This window comes from Hyla sarda, unplaced genomic scaffold (genome assembly GCF_029499605.1).
Source record: "Hyla sarda isolate aHylSar1 unplaced genomic scaffold, aHylSar1.hap1 scaffold_436, whole genome shotgun sequence".
NCBI classification, from domain to species: domain Eukaryota; kingdom Metazoa; phylum Chordata; class Amphibia; order Anura; family Hylidae; genus Hyla; species Hyla sarda.
The window spans coordinates 162,457-175,840 of NW_026610450.1; the positions used below are offsets into that span (position 1 = coordinate 162,457).

At 47.3% G+C, this 13,384-nt stretch overlaps 1 protein-coding gene across 3 annotated transcripts in view; it reads right to left on the bottom strand.

The window, feature by feature from the left end:
• LOC130334536 (tyrosinase-like) overlaps positions 1-13,384 on the bottom strand; it is an 87,375-nt gene that overhangs the window by 16,548 nt on the left and 57,443 nt on the right. For all 3 annotated transcript variants that reach the window (XM_056553889.1, XM_056553890.1, XM_056553888.1), the window contains exon 3: positions 2,124-2,337. In XM_056553889.1, the coding sequence (XP_056409864.1) occupies positions 2,124-2,337 (214 nt within the window). The remainder of the gene's footprint in view (positions 1-2,123; positions 2,338-13,384) is intronic.

Consider the following 13,384-nt stretch of genomic DNA (forward strand, 5'->3'; position numbering starts at 1 on the left):
GAGGACCGGTGGTCGGAACACTGAAGTGGGGCAGTACACAGACATACAGCCTCCAGCCATACACTGTATATGGCTGAAGGCTTTATGTCTGTGGGGAATATACTGCACCTAATGTGGGGGACTATACTGCACCTAATGTGGGGGACTATACTGCACCTAATGTGGGGGAGCTATACTGCACCTAATGTGGGGGACTATACTGCACCTAATGTGGGGAACTATACTGCACCTAATGTGGGGAGATATACGGCACCTAATGTGGGGGAGCTATACTGCACCTAATGTGGGGGAGCTATACTGCACCTAATGTGGGGGAGCTATACTGCACCTAATGTGGGGAGCTATACTGCACCTAATGTGGGGGAACTATACTGCACCTAATGTGGGGGAACTATACTGCACCTAATGTGGGGGAACTATACTGCACCTAATGTGGGGGAACTATACTGCACCTAATGTGGGGGACTATACTGCACCTAATGTGGGGGAGCTATACTGCACCTAATGTGGGGGACTATACTGCACCTAATGTGGGGAACTATACTGCACCTAATGTGGGGAGATATACGGCACCTAATGTGGGGGAGCTATACTGCACCTAATGTGGGGGAGCTATACTGCACCTAATGTGGGGGAGCTATACTGCACCTAATGTGGGGAGCTATACTGCACCTAATGTGGGGGAACTATACTGCACCTAATGTGGGGGAACTATACTGCACCTAATGTGGGGGAACTATACTGCACCTAATGTGGGGGAACTATACTGCACCTAATGTGGGGGAACTATACTGCACCTAATGTGGGGGAACTGTACTGCACCTAATGTGGGGAACTATACTGCACCTAATGTGGGGAACTATACTGCACCTAATGTGGGGAACTATACTGCACCTAATGTGGGGAACTATACTGCACCTAATGTGGGGGAACTGTACTGCACCTAATGTGGGGAACTATACTGCACCTAATGTGGGGAACTATACTGCACCTAATGTGGAGGAACTGTACTGCACCTAATGTGGGGGAACTGTACTGCACCTAATGTGGGGGAACTGTACTGCACCTAATGTGGGGGAACTGTACTGCACCTAATGTGGGGGAACTGTACTGCACCTAATGTGGGGGAACTGTACTGCACCTAATGTGGGGGACTATACTGCACCTAATGTGGGGGAACTATACTGCACCTAATGTGGGGGAACTATACTGCACCTAATGTGGGGGAACTATACTGCACCTAATGTGGGGGAACTATACTGCACCTAATGTGGGGGACTATACTGCACCTAATGTGGGGGGACTATACTGCACCTAATGTGGGGGAACTATACTGCACCTAATGTGGGGGAACTATACTGCACCTAATGTGGGGGGACTGTACTGCACCTAATGTGGGGGGACTGTACTGCACCTAATGTGGGGGGACTGTACTGCACCTAATGTGGGGGGACTGTACTGCACCTAATGTGGGGGGACTGTACTGCACCTAATGTGGGGGGACTGTACTGCACCTAATGTGGGGAACTATACTACACCTAATGTGGGGGAACTGTACTGCACTTAATGTGGGGGAACTGTACTGCACTTAATGTGGCGGGACTTATACTGCACCTAATGTGGGGGAACTATGCTGCACCTAATGTGGGGGAACTATACTAACTGTGTGTATGTGTGCGTGTATATATATATATATATATATATATATATATATATATACACACGCGCAGCGGGAGTTTGTGCTTTAGGGTGCACACCCTAATGCAATAGGCTGTGCACGCCTATGAAAGGAATAAAGGAGCGGGGCACACCAGCCTAGGAGTAATCACCCAGTACAGACCCAGTGTACACCCACCAGTGTATGATCTGTTAATTATAGTAAAATTTGTTCCTAACATTGATAGCGAAATTGCATTTAGAGAACAATTTTAGTGAATTGGTTCAGCAGTGAGGAGCATCGCAGCTTTAAGTGGAAGGGTCCCAGAGATCACTGGATTACACATTATGGAATGGAGGCACCTGAGCAGATATTCTGTGGTGTTAATGACCTGGCAGCCATTGTATACTGCTAGGAACATCTTCTCCTCTTTAACCCTCACTTTCTCAGTTATCATACCACTCACCTTCTAGAGCGTTCCTGAAGCTACGTAGGGCTGTCTCATTAAATGGAAAATTATCAAAATCTCCCAGTTTGAGGACATTTTCAACATCTTCCAATGTGGGCAGATTTGGAGCATATGGTGTAGTGCCCGGTCTCCTGTGTAGCCGTTCCATTTTATATTCCGCATCAGCCAAAGGACAATATTCATCTTGGAAATTAAAACCACTGCATATGGCCTAAAGAAGAGAAGAAACACATTAAACAAACAAGAAAAAAATGTCCCTGTCCACTACCCTTCATGTCAGTACCATTGTCCTCCCAATCTACCTGCACTGCCAAGTCTTCACCATCAGCTTTACCCACTGATGATCTCATCAGGTTGTACAATAGGGTTACCACTATATGTGCATATACAGCACAACCGTCCCAGTCATCTCTACCCAACCAGCCACAGGGGATTATGGATTGCAGAAGCCCTCAGACTTCTTTAAGAGGCCAGATATAGAAGCACAGTTATTATGGTATTATATTATCGCTTTGATCTTCTATGTTAGTGAAGAACCACAAAACTCATTATGAGTTTGAAAGTTTTAACGGTTCACAAAGCTCAGACAACAAACACCAAGTCATAGCTGTAATGAAACCAATACCAAGTGATGACCCTAATACAACCAATATGAAGTGATAATCCCAACCCCTCCAATACCAAGTGATGACCCTAATACAACCAATATGAAGTGATAATCCCAAACCCTCCAATACCAAGAGATGACCCTAATACAACCAATATGAAGTGATAATCACAACTCCTCCAATACCAAGTGATGACCCTAATACAACCAATATGAAGTGATAATCCCAACCCCTCCAATACCAAGAGATGACCCTAATACAACCAATATGAAGTGATAATCACAACTCCTCCAATACCAAGTGATGACCCTAATACAACCAATATGAAGTGATAATCCCAACCCCTCCAATACCAAGTGATGACCCTAATACAACCAAGATGAAGTGATAATCCCAACCCCTCCAATACCAAGTGATGACCCTAATACAACCAATATGAAGTGATAATCCCAACTAGAGATGAGCGAACTTTTCAAAAATTTGACTCGGCCGATTCGCCGAATTTTCTGAAAAAAGTCATTTCGATCCGAATTTATTCGCGGTGAATCTTTATTAACCCCTTAAGGACCGGGTTTTTTTTTTCCATTTTTGCATTTTCGTTGTCACGATTCGGCTTCCAGGTAGTGGATCCTCTGTGCCAGAGAGGGATTGGCGTGGACCGTGCTAGTGGACCGGTTCTAAGCCACTACTGGTTTTCACCAGAGCCCGCCGCAAAGCGGGATGGTCTTGCTGCGGCGGTAGTGACCAGGTCGTATCCACTAGCAACGGCTCACCTCTCTGGCTGCTGAAGATGGGCGCGGTACAAGGGAGTAGGCAGAAGCAAGGTCAGACGTAGCAGAAGGTCGGGGGCAGGCGGCAAGGTTCGTAGTCAGGATGGGTAGCAGAAGTTCAGGTACACAGGCTTTGGACACACTAAACGCTTTCACTGGCACAAGGCAACAAGATCCGGCAAGGGAGTGCAAGGGAGGAGACTAGATAAAGGCAGGGAGCAGGTGGGAGCCAATTAAGCTAATTGGGCCAGGCACCAATCATTGGTGCACTGGCCCTTTAAGTCTCAGAGAGCTGGCGCGCGCGCGCCCTAGAGAGCGGAGCCGCGCGCGCCAGCACATGACAGCAGGGGACCGGGACGGGTAAGTGACCTGGGATGCGATTCGCGAGCGGGTGCGTCCCGCTGTGCGAATCGCATCCCCAACGGCCAAAACAGTGCAGCGCTCCCGGTCAGCGGGACTGACCGGGGCGCTGCAGGGAGAAAGACGCCGTGAGCGCTCCGGGGAGGAGCGGGGACCCGGAGCGCTAGGCGTAACAGTACCCCCCCCCTTAGGTCTCCCCTTTTCTTTGACCGGCAACTGCCTCCCCTGGGATGAGGACACCGGGAAAGAATGGAGGGTTTCCTCAACGGCAGGCAGTACAGCAGGAGTGGGAATGGGGAGGGAGGGCAGAGGGCGAAGCCTGGCACGGGGCAGTGTGACACCAGGACGGGGGCCATGAGGAGGCACAGAGGTTTGCCTGACGGGACTGGGAGGGGGGGAGAGGCACTTCCTATGGCAGGCAGAGTCCCAGTTCTTTATCTCCCCGGTGGTCCAATCAAGGGTGGGGGAATGAAGCCGGAGCCATGGCAGACCGAGGAGGACCTCAGAGGTACAACTGGGGAGAATGAAGAACTCAATCCTTTCGTGGTGGGGTCCGATAGACATCAGGAGGGGTTCTGTGCGGTAACGCACGGTGCAGTCCAATCTGGCTCCGTTGACCGCGGAAATGTAGAGCGGTTTGGCGAGACGGGTCACCGGGATGCTGAATTTATTGACAAAGGACTCCAAAATAAAATTCCCGGAGGCACCAGAGTCCAAGCAGGCCAAGGCTGAGAGGGAGGAGTTGGCTGTAGGAGAAATCCGCACGGGCACCGTGAGACGTGGAGAAGAAGATTTAGAACCAAGAGATGCCACACCCACGTGAGCTGGGTGCGTGCGTGCGTTTCCCAGGCGTGGAGGACGGATAGGGCAATCCACCAAGAAATGCTCGGTACTGGCACAGTACAGACAGAGATTTTCTTCTCTACGGCGATTCCTCTCTTCCTGGGTCAGGCGAGACCGATCCACTTGCATGGCCTCCTCGGCGGGAGGCCCAGGCATAGACTGCAAAGGATGCTGTGGGAGAGGTGCCCAGAGATCTAAGTCTTTTTCCTGGCGGAGCTCTTGGTGTCGCTCAGAAAAACGCATGTCAATGCGGGTAGCCAAATGGATGAGTTCTTGGAGGTTGGCAGGAATCTCTCGTGCGGCCAGCACATCCTTGATGCGACTGGATAGGCCTTTTTTAAAGGTCGCGCAGAGAGCCTCATTATTCCAGGATAGTTCAGATGCAAAAGTACGGAATTGTATGGCGTACTCGCCAACGGAAGAATTACCCTGGACCAGGTTCAGCAGGGCAGTCTCAGCAGAAGAGGCTCGGGCAGGTTCCTCAAAGACACTTCGGACTTCAGCAAAAAAGGACTGGACTGTGGCTGTGGCAGGATCATTGCGGTCCCAGAGCGGTGTGGCCCAAGACAAGGCCTTTCCTGAAAGAAGGCTTACTACGAACGCCACCTTAGACCGTTCTGTAGGAAACAAGTCTGACAACATCTCCATATGCAGGGAACACTGAGACAAAAATCCACGGCAGAGTCTGGAGTCCCCATCAAATTTGTCCGGCAGGGACAAGCGGAGGTTAGGAGCGGCCACTCGCTGCGGAGGAGGTGCAGGAGCTGGAGGAGATGGTTGCTGCTGTAGCAGGGGCAGAATTTGCTGTAACATGGCGGTCAACTGCGACAGCTGCTGTCCTTGTTGGGCAATCTGCTGCGATTGCTGAGCGACCACCGTGGGAAGATCTGCGAGACTTGGCAGCGGCACCTCAGCGGGATCCATGGCCGGATCTACTGTCACGATTCGGCTTCCAGGTAGTGGATCCTCTGTGCCAGAGAGGGATTGGCGTGGACCGTGCTAGTGGACCGGTTCTAAGCCACTACTGGTTTTCACCAGAGCCCGCCGCAAAGCGGGATGGTCTTGCTGCGGCGGTAGTGACCAGGTCGTATCCACTAGCAACGGCTCACCTCTCTGGCTGCTGAAGATGGGCGCGGTACAAGGGAGTAGGCAGAAGCAAGGTCAGACGTAGCAGAAGGTCGGGGGCAGGCGGCAAGGTTCGTAGTCAGGATGGGTAGCAGAAGTTCAGGTACACAGGCTTTGGACACACTAAACGCTTTCACTGGCACAAGGCAACAAGATCCGGCAAGGGAGTGCAAGGGAGGAGACTAGATAAAGGCAGGGAGCAGGTGGGAGCCAATTAAGCTAATTGGGCCAGGCACCAATCATTGGTGCACTGGCCCTTTAAGTCTCAGAGAGCTGGCGCGCGCGCGCCCTAGAGAGCGGAGCCGCGCGCGCCAGCACATGACAGCAGGGGACCGGGACGGGTAAGTGACCTGGGATGCGATTCGCGAGCGGGTGCGTCCCGCTGTGCGAATCGCATCCCCAACGGCCAAAACAGTGCAGCGCTCCCGGTCAGCGGGACTGACCGGGGCGCTGCAGGGAGAAAGACGCCGTGAGCGCTCCGGGGAGGAGCGGGGACCCGGAGCGCTAGGCGTAACATTCGTTTTTTGCTCCTTGCCTTTAAAAAATCATAACTCTTTCAATTTTGCACCTAAAAATCCATATTATGGCTTATTTTTTGCGCCACCAATTCTATTTTGTAATGATATCAGTCATTGTGCCCAAAAAATCTACGGTGAAACGGAAAAAAAAAATAATTGTGAGACAAAATTGAAAAAAAAAACGCCATTTTGTAAATTTGGGGGCTTCCGTTTCTACGTAGTACATTTTTCGGTGAAAATGACACCTGATATTTATTCTGTAGGTCCATACGGTTAAAATGATACCCTACTTGTATAGATTTGATTTTTTCGTACTTCTGGAAAAAATCATAACTTCATGCAGGAAAATTAATACGCTTAAAATTGTCATTTCTGACCCCTATAACTTTTTATTTTTCCGTGTATGGGGCGGTATGAGGGCTAATTTTGTGCGCCGTGATCTAAAGTTTTTAACGGTACCATTTTTGCATTGATAGGACTTATTGATCGCTTTTTATTCATGATATAAAAAGTGACCAAAAATGCACTGTTTTGGACTTTGGAATTTTTTGGCGCGCACGCCATTGACCGTGCGGTTTAATTAACGATATATTTTTATAATTCGGACATTTCTGCACGCGGCGATACCATATATGTTTATTTTTATTTTTATTTACACTGTTTTTTTTATGGGAAAAGGGGGGTGATTCAAACTTTTAATAGGGGAGGTGTTAAATGATGTTTATTCACTTTTTTTTTGCAGTATTATAGCTCCCATAGGGACCTATAACACTGCACACACTGATCTTTATCATTGATCACTGGTTTCTCATAGGAAACCAGTGATCGATGATTCTGCCGCTTGACTGCTCATGCCTGGATCTCAGGCACTGAGCAGTCATTCGGCGATCGGACAGCGAGGAGGCAGGTAGGGGCCCTCCCGCTGTCCTGTAAGCTGTTCGGGATGCCGCGATTTCGCCACGGCTAGCCCACTGAGCTAACCGGCATGCTTTCAGTTTCACTTTAGACACAGCGTTCAACTTTGAACGCCGCGTCTAAAGGGTTAATAGCGCGCGGCACAGCGATCAATGCCGCGCGCTATTAGCCACGGGTCCCGGCCGTTGTTAGAGGCTGGGCCCGACCCGCTATGACGCGGGGCCACGCCGTGGCCCCGCGTTATAGATCGGGAGTGGACACATGACGTTCCAGTATGTCATGTGTCCTTAAGGGGTTAAAGATGGCTTCTTCTGGCCTACAGAGAGCCTCAATAGGTGTATAGAACACTTTGCTGTGTTCTAACACGCAAATGGAGTGTGCTGGGGTAGTGAAATAATACTGTTATTCAGAATAACATGCAGATTACCGGCATCGCTTTTTGTCATTTTTCCGCTCTGCGGCAGTGATTCTGAGCCTGGAGGTGGCATCAGTATGAGAAGACCATATAGTGGCTAAATGACACAGCGTGGAGGTGTTGGAAGCATGTGGAGACCATATAGTGGCTGAATGGCACAGCCAGGAGTTGGCAGCAGCATGAGTAGACCATATAGTGGCTGAATGACACAGCGTGGAGTTGGCAGCAGCATGAGTAGACACTAGGCCTTCACAATCCCTAAGATTAAAAGATGAATTCAGAAATTTAAACCGAAGATTTTGGATAGCTAGTGCTACCTACCATAACAAAATTTTTATTCCCAGACCCAGGCCCAGCAGCAGCATCAGTAAACCATTTATTGCCTGAATGACACAGTCTGGAGTTGGCTGAAGCATGAGGAGACCACTTAAATTTATGATTTTTTTTATTTAAATTTCAGATTTTGAAATTTAAATTAATGAAGTTTTAGTGTCCCGGACCCCGGCCAAATTTAACAAGCCCCCGCAGGGCTCATGTGGCCGTGAGATGTAGGCACAACATCTCCATTGCCCTGACCAGCCATTGTTTCCAACACTTTTCGCCAAGGCAAACCATGTGAAGAACAGCGTGACACCGCCATGCCCTGCACACATGGTATGCTGAAGGGCCACTGAGACTTGTCTGGGCAGTGGAGGCTGAGGACACAGTGGAGGATGAGGAGGCGGAGTCGCGCACTGTTCATAGGACCTAAAATTAAAAGGTGAATGTTGAAATCTCTATTAAAAATGCATGTTAGGTAGTGCTACCATCCAAAAATGTAAGGCCCAAGCCCAGAAGAATCAGTAAGCCAAGTATTTCCTGAAAGACACAGTCAGGAAAAGGCATCAGCAGTACACAAGAGGATTTCATAACCCCTAAGATTGAAAGATCAATGTTGAAATCTCAATTAAGCATGTATGTAAGCTAGTGCTAAACATCCCAAAATTTAAGGCCCAAGCCCTGAAGCATCAGTAAGCCAAGTAGTTCCTGAAAGACACAGGAGCAGTCAGGAGCAGGCATCTGCAGTACACAAGAGGATTTCATAACCCCTTAATAGAAATTTCAACATTGATCTTTCAATGTAAGGATGTATTTAGCTAGTGCTAAACATCCAAAAATGTAAGGCCCAAGCCCAGAAGCATCGATAAGCCAAGTAGTTCCTGAAACACACAGTCAGGAGCAGGCATCATCAGTACCCAAGAGGGTTTCATAACCCCTTACATTGAAAGATCAATGTTGACATTTCTATTAAGCATGTATTTAGCTAGTGCTAAACATCCAAAAATTTAAGGCCCAAGCCCAAAAGCATCAATAGGCAAAGTAGTTCCTGAAAGACACAGAAGCAGTCAGGAGCAGGCATCAGCAGTACACCAGAGGGGTTTCATAACCCCTTACATGGGGTTGAAAGATCAATCTTGAAATCTCAATTAAGCATTTATGTAAGCTAGTGCTACCAGAAGATATTTGGAGTTAATATTCCAGTACCAGTTGCATCAGAAAACAATATATTGTCTGAATGACACAGCCTGGAGGTGGGGAAAGCATAAGGAGCCCATGTAGTGTCTGATTGGTACAGCCTGAAGGTAGCTGAAGCATGAGGAGACCATTGAAATACAAGAATTTTAAATAGAAATCTAAGATTTTGAAATTGAAATTGTGGATTTTGAAATGGAACTTTTAACTCCCAAGTTTTAGTGGTCCAGTCCCCGGCGTGTGGGTACAAAGGACCTAATCTAACAAGGAGTCCTATGTCACATGTCAGCACAATGGCAGAGCCTGGAGGTGGCATCAGTAGGAGGAGACCATATAGTGTCTGAATGGCACAGCCTGGAGCTGGCTGAAGCATGAGGAGACCCCAGGGCTTCACAAAAATTGTCAGAATACCACCTGACATTCAAAATAATAAAATGATAGATATGTTCTCTGAAGAAAAGGATCCTTCATTAGATGACAATATGAGTATTGTGTGTTCCAGTGACATTATCTTATAGGAGGAACAGGAAAAGATGATACAACTTAATTCGGCAACTGAAGAACCACAACAAAGAATGAACGACTTAAAGCCTACTGGAACTGAGAAACTTCAAAATGGTAAATCTACCACCTGGAATAGTCAGTCAATTCCAACAGCTGGTGGTCAGTATCCACAGTTCCCTGTTTCTGCTAGTCCTTCGCAATATTCCTTTTATTACTGGTCTGGTATCAACATGTCAATAATGCTGGGAGAGTAACTCAAGGATAGCCACATGTTTCCTACAATACACAGTCAATATATGGAGACCATATAGTGGCTAAATGACAAAGCCTGGAGGTGGCTAAAGCATGAGGAGACCATATGGTGGCTGAATGACACAGCCTGGAGGTGGCTGAAGCATGAGGAGACCATATAGTGGCTAAATGACAAAACCTGGAGGTGGCTGAAGCATGAGGAGACCATATAGTGGCTGAATGACACAGCATGGAGGTGTTGGCAGCATGAGGAGACCATATAGTGGCTGAATGACACAGCGTGCAGGTTTTGGCAGGATGTGCAGACCATATAGTGGCTAAATGACAAAGCCTGGAGGTGGCTAAAGCATGAGGAGACCATATAGTGGCTGAATGACACAGCCTGGAGGTGGCTGAAGCATGAGGAGACCATATAGTGGCTGAATGACACAGCGTGGAGGTGTTGGCAGCATGAGGAGACCATATAGTGGCTGAATGGCACAGCATGGAGTTGGTGGCAGATGAGGAGACAATCTCTCAGAATAAAAGATGAATTTTGAAATTTCCATTGAAGATGTATGGTACCTAGTGCTACCATAAACATATATATATATATATAGGTAATGTCCTAGGCCCACCAGCAGCACTAAACCATGTAGCTGCTGAATGACACAGACAGGAGCAGTCAGCAGCAGGAGTGAGTGCACAAGAGGGTTTCATAACCCCTAAGACTGAAAGATCCATGTTGAAATCTCAATTTAGCATGAATGTAGGCCAGTGCTAGCATCAAAAAATTTTAGGCACAGGCCTAGCAGCATCACTAAACCATATAGTTGCTGAAACACACAGCCTGGATCAGGCAGCAGCAGAAGTACACAAGAGGGCTTAATAACTCCTAACATTAAAAGGTGAATATTGAAATCTGTATAGAACCTGTATGTTATCTAGTGATAACATCCAAAAAATGTTGGCACAGGCCCAGCAGCATCAGTAAGCCAAGTAGTTCCTGAAACACACAGCCTGGATCAGGAAGCAGGATGTGTACATAAGAGGGCTTCACAACCCCTAAAATTAAAAGATCAATGTTGAAATCTTTATTGAGCATGTATGTTTGCTAGTGCAACCATAAAAAATTGTAGGTAATATTCAAGACAGTCCCAGCAGCATCAGGAAACAATATATTGGCTGAATGACACAGCCTGGAGGTGGGGAAAGCATGAGGATACCATATAGTGGCTGAATGGCACAGCCTGGAGTTGGCATCAGGAGTCCTGAAAGTGACCCTAATAAGGAATTTCTGAAACTGGGGACCAGCACCTTAATTATGTTTTGCAGTATCCATGGCAGCATAATGAGAGAGGTGGTAGCATCAGCGTGAGGAGACCATAGAGCGGCACAATTATAGAGCCTGGAGGTGGCAGCATCAGCATGAGGAGACCATAGAGCAGCACAATGACAGAGCCTGGAGATTGTAGCAATAGCATGAGAAGACCATAGAGAAGCACAATGGCAGAGCCTCGAGGTGGCAGCAGCAGCATGAGGGCCATGCCAACTGAGGGATGAGTGTGAGGAACCCACCGACTGTTGACTGGGGGTGTCGAATGTCACTTGAGATGAAGTGAACTGATCAATCATGGCTGCTGGGTTGCTGGTCGCAACACGACTGCTAGCTGACACCGGGAGCTCAGACCTCTCGCTGCGACTCTGGCTGGCACACACTCCTACTCTGCTGCGACCTCTAGCTGCGCCTGATGAATTTAGGCCTCTGCAACTTCTCTGTGCACATCCTGGCAATACTCTTCCTGTCATACTTATTGCGTATATGACGGGAGCACAATACGCTTCCCTACACTTAAAACAGTATTTGTCTAGAACAGCAGCAGGTACAAAATAGTACACTACTTGTACAGTACAGACCAAAAGTTTGGACACACCTTCTCATTCAAAGAGTTTTCTTTATTTTCATGACTATGAAAATTGTAGATTCACAATGAAGGCATCAAAACTATGAATTAACACATGTGGAATTATAGACATAACAAAAAAGTGTGAAACAACTGAAAATATGTCATATTCTAGGTGTAAAGTGTCCCCAAGTGCAGTCACAAAAACCATCAAGAGCTATAAAGAAACTGGCTCACATGCGGAGCGCCCCAGGAAAGGAAACCAAGAGTCACCTCTGCTGTGGAGGATAAGTTCATCCGAGTCACCAGCAATCTCAGAAATGGTTACCAGCAGCTCAGATTAGAGAGCAGGTCAATGCCACACAGAGTTCTAGAGCAGACACATCTCTAGAACAAAAGAGGAGACTGTGTGAGGCCTTCATGGTAGAAGATCTGCTAGGAAACCACTGCTAAGGACAGGCAACAAGCAGAAGAGACTTGTTTGGGCTAAATAACACAAGGAATGGACATTAGACCAGTGGAAATCTGTGCTTTGGTCTGATGAGTCCAAATTTGAGATCTTTGGTTCCAACCACCGTGTCTTTGTGCGACGCAGAAAAGGTGAACGGATGGACTCTACATGCCTGGTTCCCACCGTGAAGCATGGAGGAGGAGGTGTGATGGTTTGGGGGTGCTTTGCTGGTGACACTGTTGGGGATTTATTCAAAATTTAAGGCATACTGAACCAGCATGGCTATCACAGCATCTTGCAGCGGCATGCTATTCCATCCGGTTTGCGTTTAGTTGGACCATCATTTATTTTTAAACAGGACAATGACCCCAAACACACCTCCAGGCTGTGTAAGGGCTATTTGACCAAGAAGGAGAGTGATGGGGTGCTGCGCCAGATGACCTGGCCTCCACAGTCACCGGACCTGAACCCAATGAAGGCAAAAGGGCCTACAAGTGCTAAGCATCTCTGGGAACTCCTTCGAGACTGTTGGAAGACCATTTCAGGTGACTACCTCTTGAAGCTCATCAAGAGAATGCCAAGAGTGTGCAAAGCAGTAATCAAAGCAAAAGGTGGCTACTTTGAAAAACCTAGAATATGACATATTTTCAGTTGTTTCACACTTTTTTGTTATGTCTATAATTCCACATGTGTTAATTCATAGTTTTGATGCCTTCAGTGTGAATCTACAATTTTCATAGTCATGAAAATAAAGAAAACTCTTTAAATGAGAAGGTGTGTACAAACTTTTGGTCTGTACTGTAGGTATGTGGAATGAACTGATTAGAGCAGAAAAATGCACTACAATATGCATCAAAAACTCTGTATTTTTATAAAACACCAGCCAGTGAGTACTAGTGCTTGGACTTTCACAGTATGTAGGCCCTTGACAGATTAACAGGTACAAAATGGTACACTACTTAGATGTACGTATGCTGTATGCACTGGTGAGGGCAGAAAAATGCACTACAATACGTATTTAAAACTCTGTATTTTTTTTTTTAAAAAATGTGCTACAGTACACTTGGAAAACCTATATTCATAAAACAACAGCCAGTGATTA